We start from the raw sequence: 13,322 nt of genomic DNA, 5'->3' as shown, positions 1-13,322 counted from the left end.
TTCTTACACAACATGTGTTTTAAAAATGAAATTATAATTTATTATGTAGACTTTAAATCTTAAATTGACTCCAAGATCTTATTTTCACTTATTAATATTAAAAAAAAAAAAACCCTAAATTTATTTAATTCTTTAATCACTTAACTATCCCTTACAAAAATACTAGAAGTATATTACTCAACTAAATGGACGAATGCAAGTGGTGATCTGAGTGACTTACTTGATGCCACACACCCAGAGTGCCAACCGACCACGGATGTTCTTCTTGCCCTCAGGCTGCTGTGTATAAGTGAGAGCAAGGTGCTGCCACCGGCCTACACTCAGTACACCATGCAAAGACTCGGCCTGGGCCAGCAGACCAGCCTTCATTTCATCATTAGGATCGATGCTGATCCTTTGGCCACAAATCCAGAAGTTAATTCAGATATAGTTAATTCACTGCACTATACAGAATTTATTTACCAGTGTAAAATCCACTAACACAATACATCCTAATGAGCACTAAAATTTACACTTGATTCCTACCTGAAGGTGCAGGCTCCTGAAGAAATGTCAGCCCACACTTGCAGCATTAGGGCTTTGGAGCCGATGGAAAGAACATGAAGGAGGTCTTTTTCTCCTTGCTGGACTCCACCACCCCGTATAATCTCAGCTGGAAAATACAACCACACAGACAGACACAGTCAGATATCCAGTAGATAAATATTCTGCTAAATATAATAGTTAAAATTCCTTTTAAGGGACCAAAAGTAATTGGACAAACTATGATAATCATGAATTATACTGCCATTTTCAATACTTGGTTGCAAATCCTTTGTAGTCAATAATTACATGAAGAGTAGAACCCATAGACCTCACCAAACACTGGGTTTCTTCCCTGGTGCTGCTCTCCCAGACCTTTACTGCAGCTGTATTCAGTTCTTGTTTGCACTTGGGGTGTTTTGCCTTCAGTTTTGCCTTTGCAAGAGAAAATGCATGCTCAATGGAATTTAGGTCTGGTGATTGACTTGACCATTGCCGAACATTCCAGTTCTTTGCTTTCAAAAAGTCTTAGGTTGGTTTTGAAGTATGCTTCAGGTCATTGTCCATCTGTACTGTGAAGTGCTGGCCAGTGGGTTTTGAGGCATTTGACTAAATCTCTACAGATAATATACAGGCCTATAAACTTCAAAATTCATCCTGCTGCTTTTCTCAGAAGTCAGTAAATACAAGGGAACCAGTTCCATTTGCAGCCATACATGCCCACACCTTAAGATGAGGTGGTATGCGTTGGCTCATGAGCAGTTTCTTCCCTTCTTCATACCCTTCTCTTCTGCAAGTTGACCTTTGGCTCATCTGTCTATAGGATGTTGTTCCAGAACTCTATAGGCTATCATTTTTCTTTTCTTCTTCTTTTTTAAAGATATATTTGGCAAACTCAAATCTGGTCTCCCTGTTTTTGAGGCTTACATCTCGTGGTAAACCCTCTGTATTTATTCTGGTGAAGGCTTCTCTTGATTGTTGACTTTGGCTGATACACCTACAACCTGGAATGCATTCGTGATCTGGCCAACTGTTATGAAGGGGTTTTCCTTCACCAATCAAAAGAATTAATCTGTCATCTATAATGGGTATTTTCTGTGGACTTACAGGTATTTTGGTGTTCTTGATCTCACCAGTGCATTCTTTCTTTTTATGAATGTACCGATATTTTTGTTAGCTCTCTGATGGGTTTGCTTTGATCTTTCAGCCTAATGATGACTTGCTTTACTGGCAGTGACAGCTCTTTGGAGTTCATATTGAGAGTTAACAGCAACAGATTCCAAATGCAACACTTAAAATCAACTCTAGACTTTGATTCTGCTTACTTGTAAGTGAAATAATGAGGGAATAACACACACCTGGCCATGGAACAGCTAAGCAGCCAATTGTTCAATTACGTTTGGTCCCTTAAAAAAAATGAGTGGAGGGCGGGGGTTGCAGTGTTGGGCAGGGGGAACCACATACAAAAAGCAGTGTAATTCCTACAGCGTTAACCTGATCAGTTTAATAAATTCTATGAAACTGCTGCACTGTTGGCAATTTCATGTACAATGGTGCTTGAAAGTTTGTGAACCATTAAAACCATTTAAAATTTTCTAATATCTGAATAAATATGACCCAAAACATCATCAGATTTTCACACAAGTCCCAAAAAGAAGACCAAAAGATCCCAAATGAACAAATAAAAAAATATATTATACTTGCTCACTCATTTATTGAGGAAAATGATCCAATATTACATATCTGTAAGTGGCAAATATGTGAATCTCTAGGATTAGCATTTGAAGGTGAAATTAGAGCCAGTTGTGTTTTCAATCAATGGGATGACAATCAGGTGTGAGTGATTTTATTTAAAGAACAGGGATATATCAACGTCTGATCTTCACAACACATTTGAACGATGAATGAACAAATGAGATTTCTGAGGACTTCAGTAAAAGAGTTGTTGATGCCCATCAGGCAAGAAAAGGTTACAAACCCATCTCTAAATAGTTTGGACTCCACTAATCCACAGTCAGACAGATTGTGTACAAATGGAGGAAATTCAAGACCATTATTACCCTCCCCAGGAGATATCAACTGACAAAGATCACTCCAAGAGCATGACATGTAATAGTCTGCAAGATCATAAAGGAGCCAGGGTAACATCTAAGTAACGAAAGGCCTCTCTCACATTGGCTAATTTTAATGTTCATGAGTCCACCATCAGGAGAACACTGAACAACAATGGTGTGCATGGCAGGGTTACAAGGAGAAAGTCACTGCTCTCATAAAAGAACATTGCTGTTCATCTGCAGTTTGTAGATGAGCAGGACAAGCTAGATCACATGGACAAGCTAGAAGGCTATTGAAAGGATGTTTTGTGGATAGATGAGACCAAAATAGAATATTTGTTTTAAATGAGAAGTGAAATGTTTGGGCAAAGGAAACACTGCATTCCAGCATAAGAACCTTATCCCATCTGTGAAACATGCTGGTGGCAATATCATGGTTTGGGTCTGTTTTGCTGCATCTGGCCCAGAATTGCCATCATTGATGGAACAATAAATTCTGAATTATACCAGTGAATTCTAAAGGAAAATGTCAGGACATCTGTCCATGGACCGAATCTTAAGAGAAAGTGGGGCATGCAGTAAGACAACGACCCTAAACACACAAGTCATTCTACGAAAGAATGGTTAAGAATAATAAAGTTAATATTTTGGAATGGCCAAGTCAAAGTCCTGACCTTAATCCAATATAAATATTGTGGAAGGACCTGAAGAAAGCAGTTCATGTGAGGAAACCCACCATCATACCACATTTGAAGCTGTTCTATACCGTGGAATGGGCTAAAATTCTTCCAAGCGGATGTGCAGGACTGAAACAATTACTGGAAATGTTTAGTTGCAGTTATTGCTGCACAAGGGGGTCACATCAGATACTGAAAGCAAAGGTTCACCTACTTTCACATACTGAAAGTAAAGATTCACATACCACTCACAGATATGTAATATTCAGTCATTTTCTGCAATAAATAAATGACCAAGTATAATATTTTTATCTCATTTGTTTAAATGGGTTCCCTCTACCTACTTTTAGGACTTGTGTGAAAATCTTATGTTTTAGGTCATATTTATGCAGAAATGTAGAAAATTCTAACTACATAGAAAATTCAAACTTTCAAGAACCACTGTACATTCAAGACTGTATCACCATGAATAACTGTACTGTGTAACTGAAGGCAATATTTTGTCACACTGTACTGTATATTTCATATGGATAAGATGATAAAAAATGTATTTGACTTTAAGAGGGATGGTGGATAGGGTGCAGAATGAATTCTTCTTAAATGTATGATCACCAACTACTCTGTTTTAAGACTAAATTAAACGCAAATTCGAACCAATTTTGTTGCCTATTTAGTAGTGAATCGGCATGTTTGAGTGGTAATAATGTAAAGCAAGATTTTGGTTTTATCCACTGTTATTTGAAATAACGTCACCCTTGCTGGGCAGCAACAATCCTGATCGTTTTGTTGCTTGCCAGTCATGACAGGAGTGTGAGTTGACTCAGTGTTTTCTGTTCAATGCTAGCTGACTGTGGGGAGCATGACATCATATAAACCAATGTGCAAATCTACAGTGACAAACTAAAAAATCAGATGCCATTTAAAGGCAGGCAAAAGTTGCTGCACTGTAGTAAAAAGACTACTGACAAACAAGAAATTTGTCTTTTAAGTGATTATTACAGATTAATTTTCAGTTTTAATTTCGAGAAGACCTGCTGAAACTCTTGCAATAGAAAAATTTAAATCCATAAAGTTAAATCAAAAGAGAATTCAAATTAAAACAACTGTGGAAAGCTTTTCTTTACCTCTTTGTGTAGGCCACTCCTCATCATTGTTCTTCACAGGTCGGATCCAGAGTGAGGCACTAAAGCCACTGGCCATGTGCGGCCAGCAGTTTTGCCCAACCAGAGGCAGGTGAAGAGGAGCAATGTGCCAAGGGGAAGCCTGACAATGCGGGGCATGACTCTCACCTTCCCCCTTGCCTGTGCCAAGCTTGCCCCTCCAAAGAGTATTCACTGCTGCCCTGATGCCAACCCCTCCATTGGTGGTTCTGTTGGAGGCACTGGTGCACAGGGACATGGGAAAAGACAAGTAATATAGTGGCTCCATTTCGGTGTTAGCCTCCACCATCTGGAGAATGCCATTCAGCAGAATCATCTAAAGGAGAACAGAAAGAAACTATAACACTATAACAAGTCAGCAGAATTATTATTTATTGCAGGTTTCAGAGAGATAAAGTGGTAAAAGCAACCATATGGTTAAAATAAGCAATGGGCATAAAAACAGAAAATTCTGCTATTTGAATAGAGGCATTTGTAAATCCTAACAAAAATTGTGCAAACATGGAAAAGTAAGCAGTATGTGTCTTGGAGAAAACACTTCCCATGGACCCTATTTAGGTCAAATGGACCTGATAGCACTACCATAATGTGCAACAATAACATATAGCCTCCTGGCAGAAGCAATGTAGTTTTGGAGTAAACTATCATGCTACAGAATTCATTCTGGCATCTGTCATTACAAGATCCTCTGAATGACCAGTCAAAAAAGCAGCCCAAGGGCATCAATGGTCTACCACCATATTTTACAGTGGATATCAGGTGCTTTTTCCTGTATGCAGTCACTTTTATTTGCCAAACATGCTGATGGTGTGCATGATAATGTAAGGTATTGGAATTTGGTAAATTAATGACTTTCAAGTTGACTACCAGCCCTCTGTCTCTAGGGGGTCTTAATAGTTAATAGCTTTCATAACAGTTTTACTAAGAATGCAGACTTTAATACACTGAAAAAGACCCACTATTAGCATCACACACACGTACATACATTTTATATATATATATATATATATATATATATATATATATATATATATATATATATATATATATATATATATATATATATGTATATGTGTGTGTGTGTGTGTGTGTGTGTGTGTGTGTGTGTACATGGGTACAAAATGCTGCAGCCAGATTACTGATTGGCACTAAAAACGTGAGCACATTACACCTATGCTCGCTTCTCTTCACTGGTTACTGGTCAAGTTCCATGTCGATTTAACACAGAAAATTTTGCTTTTTGTTTTTAAAGCTTTGCATGGACTTGCTCCGCAGTATATTTGAGATCTTCTCAGCCCGTACACTTCTTCAAGACAACTTCGATCATCCAGTCAATTACTGCTCTCAGTTCCTCGTTCACATCTTAAGGCTAAAGGTGACCGGGCTTTCTTGGCGGCTGCTCCTAGGCTTTGGAATAGTCTTCTTCTCCACATCAGATCTTCCCCTTCTGTTTCTATGTTTAAATCTTCTTTGAAGACTTATTTGTATTCTTTATGTTTAAATTTGAGGGTATAAATTTTTCATTGGTCTTATCTTTGGTTTTTGTTTACTCTTAATTTGTTTTAATTCTGTTTTATATTTCTTGAAAAACACTTTCAACATCTGTTGAAATATGTGCTTTATAAATCAATAAACTAAACTAAAACTCTAATCTGGTCTTCCAGTATTTAAGGTTTGCCAATGTCTTGCATCTTGTGGTCCATATTGTGCATTTTGTATTCTGGAAAAGGCTATGATATGCCTACCACCTGGAGGATGATCATGATCTAGCCAACTGTTGTAAATGTTTTTTTTTTTATTGACCAGAACAAGAACTCTACTGTCATCACAGTTGTTTTTTGTGGTCTTTTGGGCATTTTCATGTTCCTGAGCTCACCAGTAAATTCTTACTTCTGAAGATGGGTTTGTCTTTTGGGTTTGTTTAGATTTTTTCAGCATAACAATGGCCTGCTTCACTGGTGTGCCAGCTCTTGGGATTTCATATTGAGAGTTAACAACAGATTCCAAATGCAAATTGCACACTTGAAATCAACTCTAGACATTTTATCAGTTTACTTATATATGAAATTATGTGGGAATAATGTGAGGAAAAACACATGCTGCCAGCTGAGCAAGCCAATTGTCCAATTACAAAAATGGGGATTTACAAATCGCCCTTTTTATGTGGAAGCAAAAACTCGCTGTTTTCGCGAGCAGCCAATGAAGACCAGAGGCGGGGTTTTTTGTTACAAACATACGTAGGTTTGTGCAGGAAGTAAGTCTGGAATTTCTGATGACTCAGGCTGTTCAGAATCGGTTCTTTCTTTTGGGAGTCAGTAAGTCCATTTGTCATGCACTTTGATTTTTTTTAAACTTTGCAGAATTTGTACGTTCACAAACAGCTATATAACACACTTCATGAAAGGAAATATCCGAAAAAGCATAATAGGGGCACTTTAATATTCAACACTTTGATATTTTTTGGTTCAAGTCTCCATTTATGTAGTTATGAACTTGAAATGTAAAGAGTGCAATAAACTTGTTCAGTGTAAAGTGATGTGGGAGGAGTCTTACAGTAGGTGGAGTCTTCTCCAAGAAGAGATGGATCAACAGGGCCACTTCCTCTGCTGTTATCCTGTCTTTCACCATTGAAACCAGCAATTCCACTAGCAAGGTCTGGCACTCTGAAGAACAGACAACTAGTTAGACCCGGATGTTTCTGCATGCCCACAACATGGTCTTGTGTGTTGCGCAATCAATCATACAGCAAAATGCAATATGTATATTTTTGTATTATTCCATCTATTTTCAAAAGAATATTAATCTTGTCTCATAAGCGTCCTCACGATAATTATATAGAAAACTAAAAAGGTAAAAACCCCAAATATTGCATATTCTTTTTATATATACATTATATTAATATATATATACACATACATACATACACACACACACACACACACACAGTATCTCACAAAACTGAGTACGCCTCTCACATTTTTGTAAATATTTGATTATATCTTTTCATGTGACAACTGAAAGAAACGACACTTTGCTACAATGTAAAGTAGTGAGTGTACAGCTTGTGTAACAGTGTAAATTTGCTGTCCCCTCAAAATAACTCAACACACAGCCATTAATGTCTAAACCGCTGGCAACAAAAGTGAGTACACCCCTAAGTGAAAATGTCCAAATTGGGCCCAATTAGCCATTTTCCCTCCCCGGTGTCATGTGACTTGTTAGCGTTACAAAGTCTCAGGTGTGAATGGGGAGCAGGTGTGTAAAATGGCAAAGAACTCTGAGGATCTGAAAAAAAAGAATTGTTGCTCTACATAAAGATGGCCTAGGCTATAAGAAGATTGAAAAGACCCTGACACTGAGCTGCAGCATGTTGGCCAAGACCATACAGCAGTTTAACAGGACCACTCAGAACAGGCCTCACCATGGTCGACCAAAGAAGTTGAGTGCACGTGATCAGCGTTGAGAGGTTGTGTTTGGGAAATAGACGTATGAGTGCAGAGGATGAAGGGGTGGGGGGTCAGCCTGTCGGTGCTCAGACCATACACCAGACAGTGCATCAAATTGGTCTGCATGGCTGATGTCCCAGAAGGAAGCCTCTTCTAAAGATGTGTTGTTTCCTATAACAAGCGTGTTGTTATAGGAGATTTGGATCTCAGATATATGTAGCCTCAGTCCTACCATTATTTCCAGCTTAATGTAAAATACAAGCTGATGCTGATATGTTATGTGATGTTACTGTATGTGAAAATGATTAAAACTGCATTATGATTAAACTATGTAAAGAACCTCAACCTTGACAGTCAAAGATGTATATAAGCTTAAGGGACGAATGGTGGCTTAGTGGTTAGCACGTTCACCTCACACCTGGGGTTCGAGTCCCGCTGGGGCCATGTGTGTGCGGATGTTCTCCCCGTGCTGCAGGGGTTTCCTCCGGGTACTCTGGTTTCCTCCCCCAGTACAAAGACACGCATGGCGTGTCTAAAGTGTGTGAATGTTTATGTCATTGTGCCCAGCGATGGAGTGGCACTCTGTCCAGGGTGCCTCTGTCCCAGGTAGCATCGGGCACAAGGCAGGGTATACCCTGCCTTGGGACAGAGGCACCCTGGACAGAGTGCCACTCCATCGCTGGGCAGGGTATACGCTGGGTATACCCTGCCTTGTGCCCGATGCTACCTGGGATAGGCTACACGTTCCCCGTGAACCTGAAAAGGAGTAAGCAGTAGAAGATGGATGGATGGTTTCTGAGTTAAGATAATTGTAATCCTTTTGTTCTTTAATAAACCGAAGTCCATATAAAGGATGATTCGTATATCTTACTCTGTGAGTAAAATTCCTTTGGTACACACCCCTTCAGTTAAAGGGAAAGGATACACCCCACACACCCCATACCATCATTGAACAGATATGAACTTTGGAGAACCTAGCATTATATACTGTGGAATTATGTCACACTTGACTGATTACATAATGTGACATATTAATTGATTGAAAACTGAAAATTTCTTTATCATACATCAAATCAAATTTGGCTTGACTCTCCTAGTAGTATTTAAACGTTTGATACACAGAGAGAGTAGTAAAAGGTTGGGTTGATGAGCCTTACTTCCTGTTGACAGCTTATTTTGCTATTGCAATGAATCACTATTGGCATATGTATGTAACTATGCCCCAGCATTGAACACACATGTTAACTAGGGGCTACATTGCATGATGTACAGTGAAAATATGCCACACGTCCTATTTGTGCAGTCTAATGTTAATTGATTGCCCCTGCATGGCAACATCATTTAAGATATCAAAAATTTAGGTAATTTAGCATCATGGCCTCCTTGACATTATGCTTAACAAGTTTGGTTTGAATCTGATGAATCTCCTAGGAGTATTTAAAAGTGTGATACCAGCCAAAATGTACAAAATCTGAAATGGCTTCCTGTTAGGTGGAGTTAATGGATGAGATATGGAATTTGTCTCTCTTCAGAAGACCCATATGCCTACCAATTTTTGTGCAAGCAAGTGAAACTGGAGGCTCATATTTGTCAAAGGGGCTACTATTGAGGCCAAGGGCCACGCCTGGGACCAATTTTTTGCTAGACCAAGACGGCCAACACTTTTGATGTGTGTGCCAATTTGTGAGAGTTTTTGAGCCACAAAATATAGCTGCAAGCAGCAACTGGAAGGTCCAAGCAGGAACTGTGCAGTCATAACGTGAATGTGGTATCAGTGAAGACAAACCATGGTAAAGCTATCATGGACAATCCTTCTCATCCTTTCTACGCAAAAATGGCACTTTTGGATTTAAACTGAAAAAGAAAAAAGCTGTAAAATTTGACTAAGAAAACAAAACATTAAATAGGCCTTCAATGAAGTGTAAAATTTAACACTTTTTAAATAATTCTAATGGTAATTATAATTATTTGTTTTCTTTCATTTTATTTTCCAGGTAATAATAGGCAATAATTTGACTTTTTTTTATGTCTATGGGAGGTTTTATTGGGGGGGTGGGGGGTCTAGTTCTCAAAAAACAGGGAAGAGAGGCTCATGGGGGGTTTCCAGTTGGTGGCACTTTAACAATGAATTACTATTGGTATGAAGATGTGATTGTGCCACATCACAAAATGTACAGTGCTGTTATACCAAACGTTCTGTTTGCATAGCTTGACATGTTGAATGAATGTATTGGCATAGCAACACTGAGAATCAAAAATTCCTTCCCAATCATGGATATTTTCATATCATCCTGATGAGTTAATGGATGCACTTTGGAAATTTATTTGTCCAAACAAGTCACACATACCTATTAAATTTCTTACATGTAGGTGAAAATATATGGCCACAATTGCGAAAAGTCACAGGGGGCACTATAGAGTCTGTGAGTCACATCCGAGTCCATTGCTTTGCCAGGAAATGAGGGCATGAAATTCTGACCTGAATGCCAAGTTTTGTGAGTTTTTGAGCATGGTAAGTGCCGCAAAAATGGCAAAAGTGTTGGGAAAATAACTAGAAAAATGCATTTCCTGAAGAAACTGCAGAGGGATTGCACAGCCAATACCTGGTGTTGCTAAGGGCTTGATAGGGCATTGTCAATTGGTGCATATGGTATGGGAGGTGGTTCCAAGCTTGTTCTTAGGCGGTTGTAAGAGCATTTCAGCTCTATCAGTCATATGGTATGTGGGAAATATACACATAAACTTAACCATGCCCCCTGAGGTGACCACACCCCAATCTCGGCCTCAGAATCTAGCACTGAATACACCTTTTGTATTTTGTGCATATACATCTAACATACATGTTTATAGCTGTTTGAGTAAGCCCCGCCTTGGAATGACTGATTTGTAGGTGGCGACCACATGTTTTCCAAATGTCAACAGATTTTTATTCATTATTGATAGACAGATTCTGCTGAGTAATTTGATACCACAGTTTGGAAGATCTGGCAAAAAACATATGAATAGTTTGAAAAAGATTGGTTTGCATATTAATCAAATTATGTATAAAAAAATTATTGGGTGGGGCTAAATGTTCCAAAAAGCAAATTCTGTTGCATAAGTGACTGAATCAAGATTGAAGAGAATATTTCCTGTCCACCTTATTTTGTATGAGATTTACATGCTTGTTTATAAGTGAAAATAGAATAGCCAATCAATGGCCAATTGGAGTGACAATGCAGCGATTTTTTTTGGGGGGAGGGGGGTGGGGGGGAGTCACTAGAGGGACCTATCATTCAGGTTTCATAAACACTGTGCATTTTAAACCCCTTCAAATGCCTATTGTGTCCTGAACGGGCTGATCAAGTTTTGTTCATGGGCATACAAAAAATCAAAAGTTACAGATGTTTGAGTGAATTAGACGCCACCTCATGAGAATTGACTGGCAGGTGGTGGCCTGCCAATGTATTGTTCATAAATCTCAATTTGTCTTTGACAATTACTGAAAGAGAAACTCTCCTGAGTAATTTACTTTGTGACCAAAAAATTTCTTATGCATATGCATGTGACGTGACTAAAAGAGCCAGAACAGAATTCTCCTTATTCAGCCAAGCATTCTGATATTTGGCGACATGCACGTGAAGCCAGGTGACCATTAATGCAATACACACTCATTGAAGAATCAGTAGCAGGCCATAAACTTGGTATATAATCAACACAAATGCAGCTATGCCATACATCAAAATGATCAATGATTGAGCTGATCCTTTTGATGTATGGCATAACTGCATTAGCGATGATTACACCAAGTTTATGGCCTGCTACTGATTCTTCAATGAGTGTGTATGGGGGAAGTTTCATCGGGAATCTCACGACACGTACGTGGGAATGGCGAGAAAAGTAAGCTCAATCTCGATTTGAAATACAGTGGTGCTTGAATGTTTGTGAACCTTTAAAATTTTCTACATTTCTGCATAAATATGACCAAAAACATCAGCAGAGTTTCACACAAATCCTAAAAGCAGACAAAGAGAACACAAACAAATGAGAGAGGCTTTTAATTGTTTAGCGGTTATCCTGACTCCTTTGTGACCTCGCAGACTATTACACATCTTAGAATGGGGAGATCTCCCTCCCCAGCAATGGTCAACCAGCAATGGCCTAAAATTTCTTCCATTTGTACATTTCTGACTGAATGTGAATCTGCGCAGCACGTGCAATGCGGAGCCCGAAGAACACAAAGAGGAGAATTAGAATGTATGTGAATGAAAAAAAAGAGGTTCAGAAGCATAGCTGAGAATAAGATTGAACAGGAAATTAACAGAACAGAATCATTTATTTGCATGCCAAGAGGTTAATTTTATTATTTACACAAATAACAACTGGTGTACTAAAATTGTCTCGAGCTTCTGCTCAGAAAATATGGAGTTCCTGACTGTAAAATGTTGACCACACTACTTGTCACGGGAATTCACAGCTATTAGCATCACAGCTGTATATATATTCCCCCGAGTGCAAACATAAAAACACACTGTCCATATTATATCACTCTATCAGCACAATGCAAAATGCTAATCAGGACTGTGTTTACATAATCACTGGTGACTTTAATCAGGCTAACCTGAAGACAGTCTTACCACATTATTACCAACATGTGGACTTTGCAACAAGGGGTGAAAACACACTAGACTGGGCTTACACTAACATCAAACAGGCATTCAGAGCAGTTCCCCACCCACCTTGGAAATTCGGACAATCTATCTGTTATGCTAATTCCAGCATACAGACCTCTGCTAACTAGAAGCAAGCCATCAGTGAAGCAGATAAGGACCTGACCAGAGGGAGCTGTGTCAGCACTCCAGGACTGTTTTGAATGCACAGACCAGAATATGTTTAGAGAGGTGGCCACTGTTAATCAACATATTAATCTGGGGGAGAATGCTGAGTCTATCATGGGATTCATATCCAAGTGTGTGGAAGATGTGACTTGATGTGATATTCTTGATGTCATCAAGAATATCACCACACACGCCAACCAGAATCCCTGGCACACCAGATAGGTTCTGAGAGCATGCAATGCTGCTTTCAAGTCCAACGACATATGTTTAGAATGAGAAGGCCCATCACTTGATATATATTAGTTATGCTTGTTCAAAACACTGCATTATATACAACAGTTACCACTGACATAAATCATGATATCGCCACCTAGTGGCCCATTTTTTAAAAACGTTGCTCAAACCTTTGAGACCAAGAGTCAAATAGCTCCATCAAATTTCGTTCCGATCGGCAATTAGTAACCTTGTCCAATAGCTACTGAAATTTGATTGGCCAATGGCAGCCATGTTTTTCAACATACGTGAATGTGCTCATAGACAGTGAAGTCAATCAACGCTTCCATAGTTACAGCCAATTAAAAGCATTTTCAGTATTATAGTGCCACCATGTGGTAAAACTGTGCCAACTTTTATGGGCGACCAAAGA

At 38.9% G+C, this 13,322-nt stretch overlaps 1 protein-coding gene across 8 annotated transcripts in view; it reads right to left on the bottom strand.

Moving 5' to 3' along the window:
• The window catches only part of lyst (lysosomal trafficking regulator), a 227,188-nt gene that overhangs the window by 125,634 nt on the left and 88,232 nt on the right, over positions 1-13,322 (bottom strand). For all 8 annotated transcript variants that reach the window (XM_053679574.1, XM_053679575.1, XM_053679573.1 and 5 more), the window contains 4 exons: positions 6,967-7,076; positions 4,378-4,729; positions 526-652; positions 221-394 (listed from right to left, as the gene is read on the bottom strand). In XM_053679574.1, coding sequence (XP_053535549.1) covers positions 221-394; positions 526-652; positions 4,378-4,729; positions 6,967-7,076 — 763 coding nt within the window. The remainder of the gene's footprint in view (positions 1-220; positions 395-525; positions 653-4,377; positions 4,730-6,966; positions 7,077-13,322) is intronic.

Source organism: Ictalurus punctatus, chromosome 3 (genome assembly GCF_001660625.3).
Source record: "Ictalurus punctatus breed USDA103 chromosome 3, Coco_2.0, whole genome shotgun sequence".
Classification (NCBI taxonomy): Eukaryota; Metazoa; Chordata; class Actinopteri; order Siluriformes; family Ictaluridae; genus Ictalurus; species Ictalurus punctatus.
This window is presented reverse-complemented; position numbering and strand designations above follow the sequence as displayed.